The 21,016-nt window shown below is 38.3% G+C and overlaps 3 protein-coding genes across 4 annotated transcripts in view; 1 reads left to right on the top strand and 2 right to left on the bottom strand.

Annotated features, from left to right (window-relative positions):
* The window catches only part of LOC107718561 (zinc finger protein GLIS2-like), a 44,952-nt gene extending 35,015 nt beyond the window's left edge, over nucleotides 1-9,937 (top strand). For both annotated transcript variants that reach the window (XM_016525677.1, XM_016525676.1), the window contains exons 4-7: nucleotides 3,979-4,161; nucleotides 4,242-4,375; nucleotides 5,296-5,414; nucleotides 5,490-9,937. In XM_016525677.1, coding sequence (XP_016381163.1) covers nucleotides 3,979-4,161; nucleotides 4,242-4,375; nucleotides 5,296-5,414; nucleotides 5,490-6,214 — 1,161 coding nt within the window. In that variant the 3' untranslated portion in view covers nucleotides 6,215-9,937. The remainder of the gene's footprint in view (nucleotides 1-3,978; nucleotides 4,162-4,241; nucleotides 4,376-5,295; nucleotides 5,415-5,489) is intronic.
* Nucleotides 9,938-11,729: 1,792 nt separating this feature from the next.
* Nucleotides 11,730-12,728, bottom strand: LOC107718564 (mitochondrial import inner membrane translocase subunit tim16-like). Its single transcript, XM_016525683.1, has 3 exons — nucleotides 12,504-12,728; nucleotides 12,326-12,391; nucleotides 11,730-12,097 (listed from the first exon to the last, which is right to left on the bottom strand). Exons 1-3 carry the CDS (start codon nucleotides 12,708-12,710, stop codon nucleotides 12,008-12,010), a joined length of 363 nt encoding a protein of 120 aa, XP_016381169.1. The 5' UTR covers nucleotides 12,711-12,728; the 3' UTR covers nucleotides 11,730-12,007.
* Nucleotides 12,729-14,051: 1,323 nt separating this feature from the next.
* The window catches only part of LOC107718618 (coronin-7-like), a 13,374-nt gene continuing 6,409 nt past the window's right edge, over nucleotides 14,052-21,016 (bottom strand). The window contains exons 8-18 of the mRNA XM_016525785.1: nucleotides 18,652-18,754; nucleotides 18,424-18,566; nucleotides 18,202-18,306; nucleotides 18,035-18,120; nucleotides 17,794-17,935; nucleotides 17,607-17,696; nucleotides 17,408-17,524; nucleotides 17,080-17,215; nucleotides 16,891-16,982; nucleotides 15,264-15,350; nucleotides 14,052-15,172 (exon numbers count right to left, since the gene is read on the bottom strand). Of these exons, the coding sequence (XP_016381271.1) occupies nucleotides 15,164-15,172; nucleotides 15,264-15,350; nucleotides 16,891-16,982; nucleotides 17,080-17,215; nucleotides 17,408-17,524; nucleotides 17,607-17,696; nucleotides 17,794-17,935; nucleotides 18,035-18,120; nucleotides 18,202-18,306; nucleotides 18,424-18,566; nucleotides 18,652-18,754 (1,110 nt within the window). The 3' untranslated portion in view covers nucleotides 14,052-15,163. The remainder of the gene's footprint in view (nucleotides 15,173-15,263; nucleotides 15,351-16,890; nucleotides 16,983-17,079; nucleotides 17,216-17,407; nucleotides 17,525-17,606; nucleotides 17,697-17,793; nucleotides 17,936-18,034; nucleotides 18,121-18,201; nucleotides 18,307-18,423; nucleotides 18,567-18,651; nucleotides 18,755-21,016) is intronic.

Below are 21,016 nucleotides of genomic sequence, written 5' to 3'. Positions count from 1 at the left end.
GAAAGTGTTGTTCCTTGACGTTCTGTCAGTGATTCAGATTTTTTTGCTAATATGGTGGTGGACGCTGCCCTGGCTGTGAAGTTTGTTGATGGTAAAGGTGTTGCTCGCTATCCCATCAACTCTGTGAATGTGCTGAAGGCTCACGGACGCAGCCAGAAAGAGAGTTTCCTCGTCAACGGATACGCACTTAACTGCACTGTCGGATCACAAGGTCTGTCCATGCGCATGCTTGCTTTTGACATTGCACAGTGTATGTTCATATGTGTGTTTGTAAATGTTGTTTGTATTGTTTAGGAATGGTGAAGCGTGTGTCCAATGCCAAGATAGCCTGTCTGGACTTCAGCCTGCAGAAAACCAAGATGAAGCTGGGTGTTCAGGTGCTCATCAGCGATCCGGAGAAACTGGACCAAATCAGACAGAGGTGAGGTTTTTACACACACACACACACACACACCCAAAGAAATGTCCCATTTACATTGCTGCCACACACCTGTGGTGTGTGTAGTTATACGCGTGGGATAAAACATTGTCTACCCAGAGCCTCTCTTACACGCAGATGCACGTGTCTGTGTTGTACCTTTGGGCTGTACGACATGTATCTTTATGTATACCACCGAAAGTTTGGGCTCAGTAGGATTTTTTTATTTTTGAGAAGAAGAAATAAATATGTTTATTCAATTAAATTGTTTAAAAGTGACAGTAAAGACATTTATAATGTTACAAAAGATTTCTATTTCTAATAAATGCTGTTCTTTCTATTCATCAAAGGTTTCCACAAAAATTCCACAGCAAAAGTGTTTTCAACATTGCTAATAATCAGAAATGTTTCTTGAGCAGCAAATCAGCTTATTAGAATGATTTCTGAAGGATCGTGTGACACTGAAGACTGCTGAAAGTTCATCTTTGCATCACAGGAATAAATTACACTTTAAAACATATTCAAATAGAAAACAGTTATTTTGAATTGTAATAATATTTCCCAATATTACTGTTTTTACTGTAATTTTGTTCAAATAAACACAGCCTTTGTGAGTTAAAAACAGGTAAAAAGGTGAAAGAAATACACGTTTTAAAGATCAAGTTAGCTGAAAATACTTCAAATCTTATGCAATCTTACTTTTCAAGTAAATGTATCTTGTTTTAAGGATTTGTAGATTTTTTAACTGAAATACAAGACATTTTTTATTCAGTGTGCCTTTAGAAGCACTATCATTAGCTTTACACTAGGTCTACTACTTCATAAATGAGATATCTTGCTCATTAAGGTAACTAATAAGCTAATAAGCTTGTTTGGGTCATAAGCATGAGTGCATTAAACGCACAGGACCGTCCCCCACCTTCCCTCAAGATGAGACATTCAGATCTGTTACCCTCAGTGACCCAAAACTGGTGTTTCTTATCAAATGCCCCCTGTGTCCCTTCACAAAAGTGTCTCTCTTTCGCTGTCTGTGGGGCTGACGGATGGGACGCGAGGTTAAATCAGATTTACAGCGAGGTACAGCCACACAGAGCTCTTTCTGCTTAATTTAATTCGCTCAAGATTGAATTGGGAGCGAGATGCATGGCTTTTTGTGTGCCTATGTGTGTCTCCGATGCCTGCCATGCCTCCTTCAAGCCAATGGATGAACAGTGGCCAGGTCTTAGATGAGGACACTGCTGAGCCTCATTTGCCATGATTTTCCATGCACATTTCTCACATAGCTGAAAACGTTCCCAGACAGCCCTGACACTGTTGTCCAGTCAAAACCATCATTGTTTCTGCTCTTATTAACCCTTCCTAAGCATCACTATTACCAGGGGCGGACTTAACCAATAAGCGAGGTAAGCGGCCGCTTAGGGCCCCGGGGAATCAGGGGGCCCCATCTGATATTGGCGAAACATATTTGGCAAACGCTCCAGTATGTATTTGCGTTATGGAGAGCCTCAAATGTTCACTCACCGCTCAAAATGCAGAGTTTTTGTCAGGTGCTGAGTTCTGCAAGCTTGCGAATCCTCTCATTACAACAACGTGCAGATACGATGTAAATAAGATATTCATTGTGCCGTGCAGACAGCTTCATTGATTAACGGAACGTCGTGAGATCGCAATGAACTGAAGTGAATAACAGCTTTAAGTGATTATAGTGTAGTGCTCTTTGCACACTTTCTAGGCTATATAATACTGTCTGACTGGCTCAGAACAGAGATATTCTCCTCAGAGAAGGACGAATCGTGTTTCGTGTCATGATTTTATTTGTCATGATGTTTCAAAATGACTCGCTTTTGTGCTTTTCCTAGGTGCGCCGGCGCGAACTGCCACACACTCGTATAAAATGCACGAATGCGATGACTGGAGATTTACGCTTAATAATAGATTACATTTTCGATTTGTTTCTCGGCAAACTCTACCGTATGCCTTAAGAACACTTGGAATACGAAACGAGTTGCATGGGATACTTTTTATGACATTTGAATCCTTTTTGTAAAAAGTTTAAAGAAGTTTACAATTCATTAAATGGACAAGTGCAAGCAGTTTTTTTAATAATGTCTTCATTTGTGATCCGAAAAAAATTAGGTAGCCTAATATGGCTTTAGAACAGCATCAGGTTGACTAATTTACTTAAGTTGTGAAGGGGTAAATAAACTAACCTACGAGAGAGAGAGAGAGAGCGAGCAAAATAAGGGTTAGGCGTAAAAAAATTATTGTTGGGGCCCCATACCTGAAATTTGCTTAGGGCCCCCAAATCACTAAGTCCACCCCTGACTATTACTATTGCTTATACTTAGGGGCAGAAAAATTAACAAACCCTTAAACCCTAAGTATTAAACTTTGCCGCATAACTTGTACACGGTGATGTAGCTTACTGAGGTGATTGCTCTTCTCTATGATCAGACACTTTGGTTTAGCGGATGAAAAAAAAAAAAAAATTCATATATATATAGTATTTAGATGAAATAAAATGACTAAAACTAAGAAAAACTAAAAAGTATTTTTTAAAAATCTCAAACGAATTCAAATGTAAAAAGTACAACAAAATTACTAAAACTTAAACAAAAAATAAAAGAAATGCTGAAATTATAAAAATAAAAGCCGATTCAAAATAGTAATAAATACCATAGCAGTTAATACTAATATAATTGCGTTTGTGTGTGTGTATATATATATATATATATATAAATGTTACATATTCATATATTAAAATGTAAATATTTAAATTAAATAAACTAATAAATATTTTAAAAACTATTTTGAGTGTAATATTTTTGAGAAAAACGACCACTAGAGATGAGGGAAAAAATATTTTGTATTGTATAAGTGTATTAAATAAATATAATAAATTTCAATAAATGTATTAATTTAACATAATAATAATTATCAATGAATATGTTAAATATTATAAAATATATTAAAACATTAAGAAGTTAATACATATTTTAAATGACATTTTTTCAAGTTAAGAGACTTACCACCACTCAGAGCAAGTAGGGCAAAATATTGTGTCGTTAGACCAACACATATTCAATTATTTCTATTTACTCAAAATCTAAACTCTTTCCTAGGCAGATTTTCACAACTCTATTTTATAGTTTACTATCTAGTCCTGCTATCTAGACACTCTTTATCTTATAGCTCATAAGAGGGCACTTGTGCAAAATCAAGCTCCATGTATAAGATTCTTTGTTCGTATTGTGTTACATTTATTGGTGCCTTGCCATTTCACTTTCTCTCATTAAAGTCTCAAATATGTGGTTGAGTGTAAAGTGTGGCAGGGCATTAGCTCAGATCAGCACAGCTGGGGGCAGAAACACGGGGAAGACGAGCCGCCATATCGAGCAAAACGCTCATAAGAGTCTTCCGCTGTGAGGGCGATTACAGAACACGGACCTCCTGTAGCTCCCGTTACTGACTTTAACAACTATTACTAGAATCGCTGGCCTGCTGTAAAAACGATAAAGAGGCTTGAATTATGTTCGCCTTTTCTCGTTTTGTTCCCGCAGGACTCAGCTCATATCCGTTACATGGAAGGAGGAGCCACATCTCAAGCGTTCCAGTTCTTTGTGCCCATTGGAGGAGGTGGAGGGCTTCACCTCCCTTCATCGATGTTCATTCGGCAGCCCAAGGACACAAGAGCTTCTCCAGACCTCTCTGCAGATGAACAGCTGGCCTGTCGCTGGAGGAAGGTGAGAAATAGAAGCAGTGAGAAATAGGTGCTAATGTGCATTTTTCACCTGAGCTCATTGTGCTTGTTTTCTTGTCACAGTGCCACCTACTTTTTGACTCCTTGCAAGACCTGGTGGATCACGTCAATGACTTCCATGTAAAGCCTGAGAAGAATTCTGGGTACTGTTGCCACTGGGAGGGATGTGCACGCAAAGGACGGGGATTCAACGCCAGGTGTGTTTACTGCATTCTCTAAATCAGGTTGTCTTTGAATCATTTAGCACCAGCAGGGGCCAGTTGCATAAACTTAGCCTCTATGTTAAGACTTAGTCTTAAGAACTAGATAAATTAGCAGTTAGCCATTGAGTCTAATTTTTTGGATTCATATTAGACCAATCTACGTTTTTATGTAACAAACAGAAAAAGAGTTATGACCCGTCTTAAAGAAAGCTACATTTAACAGCTGGACAGGAGAGCATTTGATTAATCTTGACTCGTTGATAGAAATTAAGCTATGGTGTGTTCAGAAAAACGTTAACAATTTGGCTAATAGATTATTTAAAATATTTCACCATATTCTGAAGTGTCCACATAATTGTGCATGTTAAAGGGATAGTTCACCCAAAAATGAAAATTACCCCATGATTTACTTACCCTCAAGCCATCCTATGGATATTTTCCTTACACAAATGCATTGATTCACTTCAGAAGGCCTTTATTAACCCCCCAGAGCTATGTAGAGTACTTTTTATGATGGATGGATGCACTTTATTGGACTATTGAATTTCAACACCCACTCACTGCTATTATAAATCTTGGAAGAGCCAGGACACTTTTTAATATAACTCAGATTTTATTTGTCTGAAGGAAGAGTCATATACACTTAGGATGGCTTGATGGTAAGTAAATCATGCATGGGGTAATTTTCATTTTTGGGTGAACTATCCCTTTAATTTTAGAGGTATATTGTATTGCAGAATATCAACATGTTGAAGACACTAATGGACTTGTTTAGTATAACAAGTCTTTTTCTCTTTTAAAATACCCACCATATAACCCATTTCTAGGTTCATTTCCTTGGACCTTTAAGTTTTAAAACAGAACCTTTAAGTTTTACATAAGACGTACCTTAAGACTTCTGTCTGCATCATTAGGTACAAGATGCTGATACACATCCGTACTCACACCAATGAGAAACCTCACCGCTGTCCCACCTGCAACAAGAGCTTCTCCCGACTGGAGAACCTCAAGATTCACAACCGCTCACACACAGGTCAGTACCAAGTTAAATGTATGGATAGATAGATGAAGATCGCATCACCTGGCTGACTTAGTGCTTGTATTTCAGGAGAGAAGCCCTACATCTGTCCATACGAGGGCTGCAACAAGCGCTACTCCAATTCCAGTGACCGGTTCAAACACACGCGCACACACTATGTGGACAAGCCCTACTACTGCAAGATGGTGGGCTGCTTGAAACGCTACACAGACCCCAGCTCCCTAAGGAAGCATATCAAGGCTCATGGGCACTTTGTAGCCCAGGAGCAGGGAAGTCCGGGTGGGGTGGGCTCAATGATGAAGCCGGGGCAGATCGCAGGGGCAGGGAAAGAATCTGAGCTGACTTACGTCAGTGGGGCCCACATCATCATTCCTGGTGCTGCCGCTGCTTTCCTGGGCAGTCACGGTCTGCAAGGTCTCGGAGGCTCCCTCCCCTTGTCCCCCCTCAGTCCCTGTCCCTTGGACTTGAGCACACTGGGCTGCCCAAGCTCCCCTCCAGCTGGGCTTGGGGGGACATCCATCCTGTCCTTCAGCGGTTCCCCGCTTGGTCTGACCAAGTCACACTTTCTGTCTCCTACCTTCTCATCTTCCACGTTGGGGTTGCCCATGGTGCCCATTTTGGGCTCGGAGCGCAGGGACCATGGCAAGGGCAAGGGCAAGGCCAGAGGCAAGGAGGGTGAGGACGAGATCCATGGCGGTGTGCTCAACCTGTCTACGGGGGCATCCCACGACCTCCTGTCTTGGGTTGTCATCCCTTCTGGCCCAGTGGTGCTGAAGCCAGCTGTGGTCAACTGAGGACCACATTCCAGAGGAATGGCAGGGGAAGGGTGGGGGTGGAACAGGGGTCAGAGATCAGAGGCAAGCATGTGGGGGGGTTTCACAAAGCAAATGCAGTTATGCTTGGAGGTGACACAATCTTCTTCAACTTTTAGCGCTACTTCAGTTCTAATTTGTACCTTATGGTTGGACACAGCTACCTGTTTCTTGTGATAACCGAGATGGTATCTTGAAGAAAATTTAGCGTAACGATTCAGAAAGTGGCCAAACATTCACCTCCGTTCCTTTCTCTTTCTCTCTGGCTTATCTTTTTACCAGGGTTGTCCAATCCTGCTCCTGGAGGGCCACCTTCCTGGATAGTTTAACTTCAGTCTACACCAACACACCTGCTTGGAAGTTTTGAGTAATACTGAAGAGCTTGATTAAGCTGTGTTTAATTAGGGTTGGGACTAAACCAGTGGTGGGCAACTCTGGCCCTCAAGGTCCACTGTCCTGCAGAGTTTAGTTACAACATTTACCAAACACAAACTAAACCCTACACTAGGCAGATGAGTTTGTTAGAGCTAAACTTTGCAGGACAGTGGACCTTGAGGGCCAGGGTTGCCCACCCCTAGTCTAAACTCTGCAGGAAGGTGGCCCCCCAGAAGCAGGATTGGACCCTAAGTTGTATCCGCTTTGTTTTTGTTTTTTTTGTTTTATGAGAGCACTGATCTAAAGGCAGACTTAAGAATCTGTGCCCTTGCTTCAAGAGACAATTGTATTTATGTTTAAGAGAAACTTTTGGACGACAGTGTACGCAACACACTAAAGACACAAACGTGTGCTATTATTCTTCAGGAACTGACCTTCAAGCTATTCCATGCGTTATGAAAAGACCTCTGAGCGTAGAAAGCCAGAGATTTTTGAGGCTAAATCGCATGGGTCTGGTCAGGTTTGCAAAGGGGTGCTGAGGTCGTAGGTCAGGCGAGAGCAGCTCATTTACTGGCCTAGTAGTGTCCAATTCTGGCCCTGGAATGCCACTTTCCTGCAGAGTTTAGTTTCTACACACCTGGCTGTAAGTTTGCAGTGATCTTGAAGACCTTGAGTAGCTGGTGCAGGTGTGTTTACATAGGGCTAGAGCTAAACTCTCCCGGACGGTGGCCATTTAGGAGCAGGAATGGACAACCCTGCTTCAAACTGTCCCGAGTTCCACCTCAGTCAGAGGGTACCCTTTGCATCCCTTGCAAGTGAACTTCTTTAGCTCAATGCTATTACAAGCTATATGACGAAACTTGCATTTGCTGCTAGCTGTGTCACTGCAATATTAGCAAACATCTTTGAATAAAAATAGACAAAGTATGAACGACAATCTGTCCTCTGAGGAGGAGGAAATAGAAACCTTGACTAGCTCTATTTTGTTGAATAAGAGATTTACAGACACAAGGCTCAGACTGACTGAGTTTTAAGTTATACAAGGGCACAAACTCTACAAGCGGTAATGCTAATGCCCTATAGGACATGGCACTGATGTAAATAGTGCCATCTTCTGGTCATTACTTGTATTGCACACTACTAGTTGAACCAAGGGCCAGATTTAACAGTATTGCCCTGCTTTGCAGTATACTAGCTTGGCAGGGTAAAACAAATAACTTTTGGTTGATGCAGAATAGTGGAATGTTTAAAATAAACATTATCCACAACCAAGTGAACATGCTGACACGTGCAATGGTATATTGCAACAATTAAGGGTCTAGTTTGGTTTCTCAGTTTGTTTTCACAGTTTGCCCCATATTAAATCACTGTGCTAAAAATCTAATCGTATACCCAGAGATTAAAGTAGAGACTTAATAATAAAGTGTAGAAAGCACTATTCAGGTGGCCAAAAGATAGCATTTTGATTTAAGACCCTTTCACATGACCCACATCAATGTTCTCCAACGCATCAAACTCTATAGCGAGGCATCGAGTTTCAGCATCACTCCTGACGTCACCTTACACAAATGGAGCTGTACGCGACGCTCCTAGTACTAAAAATTTCACATTGGACCCCATTTGCCTCTGATTTTCCCTAGCTGCATGATGCATCATTGTGATACATCATACAAACTGAAAATCAAAACTCAAAAGACAGATTCTGTGCTAGATTTTAGGCACATTAAGTTGTACAACACAACCTTTAAGGCAGATATTCATATTCTACCTTTTATGGTGCTATCTGCAAAGTCCTGAAGTGGGTCATGTGAGTGAGATTTTACACAGTCTTTGTCATCAATGTGTCGCGATCAAGACCTCATTCAGATTAAAATAACGCTCTTGATTAAGCCTTCTCTCCTGAACTCAGGCACTCAGGAGAAGTACTTCTGTAAGAGAGATGACATATTTAGAGCTTCTTTCCGTAATGTCCATTACTCGTAGATTGGGATAAAAAAATTAATTAGGGAAACGAACGAATGTAATTTAAAAACATTCCGACTGAAATAATCGCACTTCCTTAAAGCATGTACCCTGCCCTCCCCTCCAAACCATTTTTACACTCAAGAGTCTTATTCCATAATTATTTTTGTTTTATTGTTTGTAGAAAACTATACAATTATTGCCATTTTGTTTTACTGACTTTGTTTTGGACGTGACATTTCCTGATGTTGAAGTTGCTTTGTTTCTGCTATTGCTTCTCTGTGTTCAGCTTTCTCCAGCTAGTGAATCGCGAGGAAAGAGGGAGAAGTGACAGGAGGAGGTGACGGATAAGTTTGCGGAAAGTGTTTGAGTAAGAAACCCTCACATTTAGCCCATAATCATACCACGATGTTTGAAGTTTACATACTGTATAATGTATATGTAATGTATAATGTCCAATTACTGAGTGAAAGAGAAGAGAAATGCACAACATTTTTTAGACCGCAAATCGCTGGTGCTTCCTCCGTTCGCTCTAGCATCACTGCTAGAAAAAATGTTGCCACTGTCCAGATCTTGATCCGTGCGCCAGGTTTCAAAAGTAGGCCACTGACCCTTACACGGCCCCTGAGATAAGCGATAACATGCAAATACATGCAGTAATCATCAGTTTGACATCAGCGTGTATTTAGGAGGCTTTACTGGAAATGACGTTTATAAACACTTGCATCTTTCCAAGAAGTTGGAAATCTCTTCTCCTACTCCCTTTCCTCATCTTGTTGGCTGGAGAAAGCTGAAACTGACACAGACCTGTCAAGGTCTACATCAATGTTGAATATCAGATAAGCTGTTTGAACCTTTAACCCTTTGAGCACTCTGAAAACGGCCGCACTGTTTCACAAAACGATGGTGTTCCCAATGACTCTGAACTTACCGCAACTGTTTTGTGAGAGACTAATGGCAATAAAATGAATGGCAGGGAAGATGTCATAGCTAGATATTTAAATTAGATATTCATGCCAGTAAAACTCCAATGATGTCAGAAACTATATACGGTACATAAATTAAGCACCATTTTAGGATTAAAAAAAAAATGCTCACACTAAAAGAAAAGATCTTTGTATGTTCCTAAAAAGAACTAATAATAGGACACATTCTTGAAGTACCACAGAGATGCACAAAGGGTTAACAAAAAGACTATGGCCTGGAAAGGCCAGTATCCATTTGTATTTTTTCCTTTTTTGCACATTTTTGAGATATTTAAATATCAGTATTTTAATTTTTCTCCAAGTGCCTTTTATTATAGTTGAAATTTAGATGTAATACAGTATATGAGAATAAATATATATATAAATAAATATATATTTTTTCCCAGCATCATGTTCAGAGAATTTTAGAGCTGTAAAAGTCTCCAGTTGGTACAACATAGGTGTGTGCTCCTGTTTTAGAGGATTTTTATTACGATATTGATAAGGATGTCAATGAAAATAAAAGAAACAAATGTTTAATAAATTTGCATTTGATATATTGCGCTTCACCGAGTCTTTTTTTCTGAATGTTTGGGATATTCATGCACAGAGGGCTGAAATATTTATAGTATTAACTGATGAGATGTTGAACTATTTTTCTTGGCCCTTCCATCGGTTTGCTTTTGCTCAATGCATCTGACCGATCCCAGTTTGAATAACTGAAATATACATAACAGCGATTCTAAAGTAAAAACACAGTGTTTGTGAGGATCCCAAAACACATTTCAATAATCAGTGTTTATGTCGTCATCCTAATTAACATTTGATATTTAATCCTGAGGAAAAACACTGAAAATGCAGATTTTATTAATCATAAATTTCTAATATACTGTATAATTTGAACACATATGTTCAATATTCAGTCATTTTCTTTGTTAATTTCAGAGCGATTAGCTGGTTTGAATCACAGAAGTCTGAAGCTGTCATTGATTCATGTATTTATATTGTGCAATTATTATTTTTTTTTAAAAGTACAGACTGCATTCATATACATACACTGGGGTTGGGCAAAAATCAGAAGAAAAAAAACTTAAAATACAATAACAAATGTAGCTACACATATTATTATATTAATATTTAAATATATTAATTTTAATTCCATTACTCAAATGGCAACACATGTTGTATATTGCTTCTCACTTACAGTATTTATGGTACGACTCTTACAGCAGTCCAGCTTAAATGATGGCCAAATGCATCAAGATTTTTGAAGGAATGTTCTGGATTCAGAAAAACTTCATCTGCTGCACACTGTTGATTACCACAGACAAGCATCATCCTTCAGATTGGACTATTATTTACAGTTACACAGCTGAAGTCTATGGGGCATAATATTATACTGGGATAAACCTTAAAATACTGTTTCTAAAGTTCAGCCACATGACCTAATCATCATGATAGGTGTGATAGAATCACTTATTAACCTTGTCTGGACAATCTTTCATCTCTGTTCATAGTTTGGAAAAGATGGACGCCAGATACAAGGACATTTTACTGGAGAAAAATCCACCCAGTAATTGATTTCAGTGACATACAGTGAATTAATTCACCCAGAACTGCTTTTGAATCCAAAGTTTTGCCTAGACTTTAATTATTGCAACACTGTAAACAGTTTTAATACCTTGTTTGTTTAGTTTGTTGGTACCTTATATTAAATCCAGATCATTCCTTTCAGCATGAACAGATGGATGGATACATAAAACTCTGCGTATGAATATATAAATACACACACACACACACACACACACATACACACTACTTTTCAAATGTTTGAGGTCAGCAAAAAGTTTTTTAAAGAAATTAATAATTTTATTCAGCAAGGATGCATTAAACTGATCAAAACTGATAGTAAATACAAAATAATAGTGATAGAAAATACAAAAGTTTTCTATTTCAAATAAATGCTGTTCTTTTGAGTTTTCTGTTCTGTTCCTTGAGCAGCAAATCAGCATATTAGAATGATTTCTGAAGGATCATGTGACACTGAAGACTGAAGTAATGATGCTGAAAATTCATGGAATAAATTACATTTTAAAATATATTGAAATAGAAAACAGTTCATTTAAACTGCAACAAAATGTCACAATATTACTGTTTTTACTGAATTTTTCATCAAATAAATGCAGCCTTGGCGGGCAGAAGAGATAAAAACATGAAAAAATCTGACACCAAACTTTTGAATGGTCGTGTACATTTTTAACTGTTAGAAAGTTCCATGAGCTCCTGAATGAAGTGCAACAATTCTAGAGCTCGAGAACATTGAGATGAATTACCTTGCAACGTAATGTCCAGAAAATACTCCTGCACTCTGACGGATGAATAAAGAAATGATTGACATTTTTAATGTACAAAAAGATCAAGTTTTATTGGAAGTCTGGGTCATAATTACAGTGGAGGTGTATGAGGATGGAGCTCACGTCTCCTGCTGCTGGTCTGGAGGTTTGGTTTGGTGCTGCTGTTGAATGGAGAGTTCTTCATCCAGACGCTCTTTAGCCCGTACCACCTACAACAGTCCACCACAAACACATATACATTATTATTATTATTTCTCTGATGCTGAGAACCACTGATCTAATAGCTAAAGATTTGGGATCAAAACCCAGGAGTGACCCTGAACCAGGAGTTTCCTGCTTTATGACTATTATGTTAACAAAAAATCTAAAAAACAAAAAAAAACATATCTCTGGAAGCAACAAAAATGACCATTCTGATTGACTGTCTCACTGCTTACCTTTGACTGTATATAGAAAGAACCGCCAGCAGTTTTGTCATTGACTTTAAATAAATGCTCATAATTCTGAGGAGAAAATGAAAGCATACAGAATTAAAACATATTTTGTTAGAGAGAGAGAGAGAATAATGTAATGTTGATCTGATGTATGTTACAGACTGTTACAACAGACTCTCACCTTCTGAATCTCCTCTGGTGTTAATGTGGAGATGTTCAGTATCTGTTGGGCTTCTTGTAAAGTCATTCCTGTGAAACTAGACGCAGCCGCAGACTGTCTGCCCGCTCGACCCCGAGCCTCAGCAGCCGCCTGACTGGCTGCATTCACATTCACACAACAGTCATATTTCACATACAGAGTATTCCTCATACTGGTGACCATTAACATCTGTCATGTTAAGACATTTGAGTTTTAAGACAGTGCAATGCTGTCATATTCTCCTAAGACTCCCAAAGTGAGAAAAATAGAAGATTTACAATAATTACAATTACATTATTATTAGATTTGGTGGTTATTTTTTGGAGATGTTAAAGGGGTCATATGATGCGATTTCAAGTTTTCCTTTCTCTTTGGAGTGTTACAAGCTCTTGGTGCATAAAGAAGATCTGTAAAGTTGCAAAGACTAAAGTCTCAAATCCAAAGAGATATTCTTTATAAAAGTTAAGAGTCAGCCACACCTACCTAAAACGGCTCGTTCTAACACGCCCCCACATACCTACCTCACTATGTGGGAAGTTTTGCATAACGCCGCCCAAATGTGATGATCCATTATTAGCATTTCTAGAGATGAAATATAGAGCTACCGACATGAAATAATAAAATTATGATGATGATGATCGGTATATGAATATATGAACATACCATGACTGATCTGCTGCGATGATGTGAAACAGCTCAGTTTAGGACAAATGTTTTTTTTTCACGTGTAGCTCCATCAAGGTTGATGAAGCCGGTGAAGAACCGAGGCGAACACACACAACACGCACACTGCCACCTGCCGGCTGGAGGACATTCATGACCCGCTGGCAGATTCAACGGAGGCGTGCGGTCGTAGGGTCCTAGAACTGCGGTCCTGAAACTGCAGCCTCCGGTTGTGCAGGAACACCCTTCTCGGGTCGTGACTCGTGGAGAAAATTGATGACCTATATTTACATTCTTTGAAAAAAACTCTAATAATAGAATCCCTTGTAATACTATGGTTTACTATTTATAATATAATATGATGTGTTTTAATTTTAGAGTTTCTTGTATTGTAACTCTCTACATTTTATTCTCATTGTGCCTTGTAAATGTTGTAATAATAATAATAATAATAATAAAACAGAAGTAATGGAATATATTTAATATTACCAGATGCGAAACTTGTCTATAATCACTTCTTTAAAAAAAAAAAAAAAAAAAAAAAATATATATATATATATTAATAATACATTAAACACTACTACTGATAATAACAATAAACAAAATAAATGGATCATATTTAATATTACCAGATGGGAATTGAGTCTATAACCAAAATATGATATAAAATAAATATAGAGAAATAATAATAATAATATACTGTATTATTAACAATAAATTACATAATATGATTATATTAATAATAATACATTGTATAATAATGATGATGATTATAATAATTTATAACAATAACACTTGTAATAATTACAGTATGATTATGATGATCATCAATAAATACACCACACAATTCCATATTTCTTAGCTCTCAAGATTTTATTTTGAGGCAACATTCCCACAAGACTGATTCCATTCAAAAGAGGAGTGAAAAACATTATTGCCTATAAAGTATTAAAATGAATGCGATTACAAGTGCTGTGAAAAAGCATCCCAAAAACATCAGATTGGTAAAATGAGCTCACATTAAAAAAAACACTTAGCAGACCATTGCCATATCTATTAACATCTACCATTCATGTGTGAGTACATGGTCACATGTCAAGCACAGGACATCATACGGTACGAGTGCCATAACATGCACGATTCCTTACCTGGAATATGTAAACATGTTCTGTTAAAAAAGAAAATAGTTGTATTGCTTTGTGATAAACCTGATTATTGGAGAAAATACCCTTGTGAAGTAGATTTGTGTTAATACTGTTGATTAGGTTGAGCAGAAGGAAATATACAGAAAAGAGTATTTCCCAGTTTAAAAAGGAGTGTTTTCAAAAGTCTCCAGATCATTGATTTAGAGGTACACAGACATTTGTGCTCCAGACTTATTAAAGGATATCTAACGCTGCTAAGAACCTAAAGGAGATGACATTTAATCCAACTAATTACCACAATATCAATGTAAAACGTACATTTAACCATTTCAATAGTCAAATGATGGTATTAAGTGCACATTTCACCAATGAAAATATCCAGAGAGCTTTTGTGTTATAGATTGAGGAAGGCTTGTGTTATCATGCAGTCATTATACAGTCAATTACAGCAGTACAAAACTGATGCCATCATTAAAACTGACACAGAAAAAACCCCGTCATATTGTAAATGTGCGTCATGCATCTGAGATGAACGTCTGAACTATGCATAAGAATGTGTTCATGTGTCTAGAATCATTTTAACCATTAATAACTGATATTAATACTCCAGTTAAACCAATGCAGAGAGATGATGGGTGGGTTATTTAGAAGGCAGATGGAGGAGTGTGTGAGAGTGAATCAGCAGGCTGTACGGAGCTGAAGCTGGCGGGATGAGGAACGTTTAGGAGGTTCAGAGGTACGTTGGCACCCTGGAATGGCAAAATTTAAATACAGCAAGTACGTCCCATGTCTGCTGCTGGCACCCTGACTGGACCGTGAGGCAAGGCTTGTGTGTTAGTCGTCCTGAAACACACACAGATAGGGTTTAGATGGTTTACAGAGTGTCATGAATCATCTGAGGTGTGTGTGTGTGTGTGGTCAGTTCTTCACTCACCCACTCATCTTCATCCACACCCTCATATGATGCCTGTGGCAGAGGATCTTCCCTGTTTCCCAGCTTCGCCACCATAGCACTGAGCAACTGCAACAAACACACATACACACAAATGAATGAGATAGATAGAATGAATGAACTACAGACAGATAGAGAGAACGCTAGATCGACAAAATGAACAAACAAACAAACAAAAAATAGACAGATAGAATGAACGGATAAACAACTGACAGAAGGACAGACAAACTGAACAAACAAACAAACGACAGATAGACAGAACAAACAAATGACAGACAGAACAAAAAAATGATCTACAGACAAAAAGAACAAACAAATAAACAAATGATAGAGAGAGAGACAGACAGACAGAACAAACCACAGACAGAGAATAAACAAACCACAGACAGATAGGCAGAAAAAAACTAACAAACAACAGACAGATAGATAGAATGAACGAATGAATGTATGAGCTAACAATAGACAGAGATATACTGTAGATAGACAGACAGACAGACAGACAGGCAGACATACATACAGACAGACAGACAGATAGATAGATAGATAGATAGACATACAGACAGATAGATAGTTGATAGATAAGGACAGACAGATAGACAGATAGACACAGACAGACAGACAGACAGACAGATAGATAGATAAGGACAGACAGACAGACAAGACAGACAGATAGATAGATAGATAGATAGATAGATAGATAGATAAGGACAGACAGATAGATAGTTGATAGATAGATAGATAGATAGATAGATAGATAGATAGACAGACAGACAGACAGATAGATAGTTGATAGATAGATAGACAGACAGACAGATAGATAGATAGACAGACAGACAGACAGATAGATAGACAGACAGATAGACAGACAGACACAGACAGATAGACAGACAGATAGATAGACAAGGACAGACAGACAGACAGATAGATAGTTGATAGATAGACAGATAGATAGATAGATAGATAGATAGATAGATAAGGACAGACAGACAGACACAGACATACATACAGACAGATAGACAGATAGATAGTTGATAGATAGATAGATAGATAGATAAGGACAGACAGATAGACAGACAGACACAGACAGATAGACAGACAGACAGATAGATAGATAGATAAGGACAGACAGACAGATAGATAAGGACAGACAGACAGACAGACAGACAGATGGATAAGGACAGACAGATAGACAGATAGATAGTTGATAGATAGATAGACAGACAGACAGACAGACAGACAGACAGACAGATAGATAGATAAAGACAGACAGACAGACAGACAGACAGATAGATAGATAGATAGATAGATAGAGATAGATAGATAGATAGACAAGGACAGACAAGACAGACAGATGATAGATTAGATAGACAGACAGATAGACAGACAGACACAGACAGATAGACAGACAGATAGATAGACAAGGACAGACAGACAGACAGATAGATAGTTGATAGATAGACAGATAGATAGATAGATAGATAGATAGATAGATAGATAAGGACAGACAGACAGACAAGACAGACAGATAGATAGATAGATAGATAAGGACAGACAGACAGACAGACAGACAGATAGATAGATAGAGATAGATAGATAGATAGATAGACACCTCCTCTTTCTTCTGTTCATCAGTTTTCTCCTCCAGATAGACAGAGGAGGGCAGGTACTTCTTCACAGGAGCCTCTTTTGGTGCTTCACTCACTGAAAGAAAACGGATCATAAGGAAGGGTATTTAAACACTATATTTATAGAGCCGACGGTTATTCCTTGAGTTGTGTTTGGTGATGTTGAGCTGTACCGGGCGTCATGTCTTTGGGCCGCAAGCTGATTTTGCGGTGCTGTCCGTTGGATCCAGAGAGCCAGGCAGCAGCGGTCAGAGATGCTTCCCACCACACTGCAGTCTCTGGGAAAACATCATCCTGGAAAAACTCTTTCTGTGGAGCGAAGACAGATTCAAATGTTTACATTTGTTCATTCAGCATGAGAAACACTGGAATGTAAAGCTGAAAAAGTACTCAAAAATGACCAAGCTAAAGGTATCAAGAAATATAATATAATTTAAAAATATAATAAAAAAAGAATAATAATTTTTATTTTTCAGATTCTGGTATGAGGGTCACTCTTACTTTGACACGAGGCACTCTGAAGGCCACAGGTTCAATGGTGGTCTTGCCAAGTCGGACGGCTCGAGCCACTTCCACATCACGCACGTCACATTCAGTCTTCGGCAGGAAACACAACCCCTGTGAGGACACGGTGAAACATCAGTAAAACAGTCTGCTTTCTATATCATCAACAACATCACAACAGCACCAACAATAATACCTTGTGTGGTTCAGAGGAATGAAAACTACTACATTCCATGAAGTACGGTGCTTCAGGCACGATCTCGTATGTATAAACACGTGTGTCACCCTGAAAGACCAAAGGACAAATAAACACATTGTTGGATGAATCTGTTCGTTACTATAACGTTTAAACCAATGGCCAATTTTAATGCTCAACAACGCACCTTCCCAGTGAGGATCAGGACGCTGGTGTCGGGATCATAGAACGGGATAAGGGTCGAGGGAGACACATCGGCAGGCACAGAAGCCACAGACCCGGATGCCAAGGACTCAGCTGAGAACAGGTACAGCTGCCTTTCACTGCGACTATAGAGGAAATAAGCCATTAGAACATATTTAGAGTCAGAGAGGCACTGCTAGTACCAATACTATAATCATTTTGGCTAAATTTGTGGTATATTGTACCTGTCGAATCCTGAAACCAGCAGGTACTTGCCATCACAGACCCACACTACACGGGCCCCTCTATGGCCCTCAGGTCCTGGGCCCTCCTGCATGGACAAAGATGGTAAAACGTGGTCAAAAGATACGATTTTTGAAGTTTAATAATATTAATCTGATGCTGAACTAACCTGGATGGGCAAGGTGGACTTGCGTGGGTCGTACAGACGCACTTTTCCATCCTTACACACAGTGGCCAGCAGTTTCCCGTCTGGACTCCAAGCCATGCCAAATATCTAACAGAGAAAACAGTGAGTTGGCTTGATATCTACAAAGTCAAAGACAGATAGACAAGACAGACAAACAGACAGATATATAAAATGACAGACACATAGACAGATAGACAGACAGACCTGGTCCTGATGTCCGCTGAGTCGTTTGACTTCCTCTCCTGTCTCCAGGTTCCACAGTCTCACCGTGAGGTCGTAGGAGGAGGAAGCCAGCAGGCTGGACGCGTGGGGGTGGAACTTGATAGAGTAAATCTTCTCTGTGTGTCCTGTCATTGGTCAAGGTTCATGTCAATCAAACAATACCGAATTACTGCTATTACAGTTCAGAAGTCACATGTGCCGGCTTCTCACCCCGCAGAACACACTCCGGCTCAGTCAGGGTTTCCGTCAGGCCTCCTTTGGGAATCTGCCACACGCGGATCTTGGCATCATCACCAGCTTTGAGACAGACACATCAGAGAGCAGCGCTGACATTCAGATTTCAGTGTTCAGACAGCGTGTATTTAGGTTTCTTTTCAAGAAACGCCTGAAGATACAACTGTTCTTCAGACACTTCATTTGCTACAAACTACTGTACATTTTCTTTTGATTTTGAGGAGAACTAGGACTTGGACGTGCTCCTGAAAGGATACATGAGATTTAAACTTCAATACTAAAACAATCTTGTTAATAGAAATAAGCTGAAATGAAATACAAATATTAGATGAAAGACTTAAACTAAACAAAACATTGCCTTAGCAACAAACTGAAATAAGTTTAAGTTGAACCACTACAATTACTAACTGGAATAAATAAAAACTAAAACTGAATTTACTGAATTGTAACTGAACTGAATCTGCAGGATTTTAAGATCAAATGTAAGACTTTTTAAGACCTGCACAAATAAAATTAATACTATATTAGCGGGGTAGGGCAATGTTACATATTAAACTGTATAAATAACTGTAAAAATCATGATTTACAGTTCAGGCACAGGTTTTTACAAAAACAAAAAGTTTTATAAAATGATAAACTTCACATTTCAGCCTTTAAACCCGTTTTAAAGAAAACAGATGAGTCAAAAGTATAAATTATTATATTAATGTAAACAATTATTATCAATCAATTATCACATGTGCCCCCCCTTAGCCACACACACAAAATAATAATAATAATTATTATCATAAATAATAATAACACACACACACACACATACATATATATATATATATATATACATACATACAAAACGCATAACAAAAATTTTTTACAAATTAAGCTAAAATCAACATGAAATCAAAATCAAAACTAATTCAGAATATTAATAAAATAGATATTACACATATAACAACATTTTTTTTCATTAAAACAATATATAAGTGCCATCCATATACTAGAATATAGTATATAAGTCATATAGGATATAGTCACTGACGTAAAATAAAGAAATGTAAAATGTATGAACATGTAAACGTTATAACAATTTTTTAAATAACAATAACAGACATTATTGTATTTTGCTAAACTGGTGTTGAAATCCTTTTTCATGTCCTGAAATTATTGTGTCACTGTATTGTATTATAAGATTTGACTGCTTCTCACAAAGACTATTTCTTTACACTGTTTTGCTGGCGCTTGAACACACCCTGATAGCAACAGACTCCGGGGCGGATCCGCCCTCAAATCGGTAGCTCCGCTGTACTGTCAGACTCTGTTCGGTCATTCGCCCAGAATATGCCCCGCCTCCGGACAGCGCACTGTCAATTAGCGGACTCATTATGGACACTGCGCGGATTAGCAATCCGAACGCATCTTCACAGCTCATTCAAGTGCTCCAGTCTGGTTTTTGATTCTACTTCATCCTTCGATATTCTGCTTCATCTTTAAAAGTAAGATTAAATTACTTTTTAAAAGAGTAATTTTTTAAAGAGTTTTAAACTTGATTTAGCCAACTAGTTTGTCAGATACTGACATTGATACACACTTCAGCTTTTAACGTGTAATAACCTACTTTTACATCCTACATTTAACAGTAATCTTTGCTATGAGATGTCATGAAATTTTTCAAGCTAACACAAAGTGAATAATGAAACTTTTGTGTGCTATAAAATTCCTTATGGCTGAATTGAACTAATTCATTCGTAAATATTAACTTTACAAAGTTATTGAACTGAATTGTCTTTTTAGAGGTAAAGTTTTTCATTAAATAAAACTGTTTTTGTACAATTTTTGGTTGCATTTTATTTTTTTATTTTTCTTCATGTAATTACCTACTTTTTATAGAGTGTTTCATTATTACTGGCCAAGGAAAGTTTAGATTTTTTCAAGTTTTGAATTATTTTATGGTTTATTAATATTAATAAAGGGAGACATATTACACGTTTATAGAGCAGTCTAGTCTATATAATGTTTGTTGGCTCTATTTTTGATATTTCCATAGCTAGTTTTGGCCAGATTACCCATTTTAAATAAGGTATAGACCCACTAAATGAACGGGTCCAGATCGGATCCGGGCCGGATGAGTAATCAGCGGGTCCTGATCGGATCCGTTTCTTTATCAACGGGTCCGGATCGGATCCGGGCCGGATGAACCGCTTTATTACCGGATCCGGGTAGGGTCTGGACCGGATCCGGTCCGGATCCGTAATCCTTATCTGTTCCGGATCCGTTGCGCTGTGCAAGTGGACTCCGATACGGCCAGTTTTGCGGATCCGTTCCGGAGCTTGTGGTGACTCCG

The sequence above is a fragment of the Sinocyclocheilus rhinocerous genome, unplaced genomic scaffold, assembly GCF_001515625.1.
Source record: "Sinocyclocheilus rhinocerous isolate Xijiao unplaced genomic scaffold, SAMN03320098_v1.1 scaffold182, whole genome shotgun sequence".
Taxonomy (NCBI): Eukaryota; Metazoa; Chordata; class Actinopteri; order Cypriniformes; family Cyprinidae; genus Sinocyclocheilus; species Sinocyclocheilus rhinocerous.
This window is presented reverse-complemented; position numbering and strand designations above follow the sequence as displayed.

What these genes read in the sequence shown, in the direction of transcription:
- LOC107718564 (XM_016525683.1), bottom strand. Translation starts at nt 12,710, where the DNA reads ATGTTAATGGTCACCAGTATGAGGAATACTCTGTATGTGAAATATGAC. An exon ending in CACCAGAGGAGATTCAGAAG is followed by an intron (nt 12,392 to 12,503) that starts GTGAGAGTCTGT and finishes TTTTCTCCTCAG; the next exon opens with AATTATGAGCATTTATTTAA. An exon ending in CTTTCTATATACAGTCAAAG is followed by an intron (nt 12,098 to 12,325) that starts GTAAGCAGTGAG and finishes GGACTGTTGTAG; the next exon opens with GTGGTACGGGCTAAAGAGCG.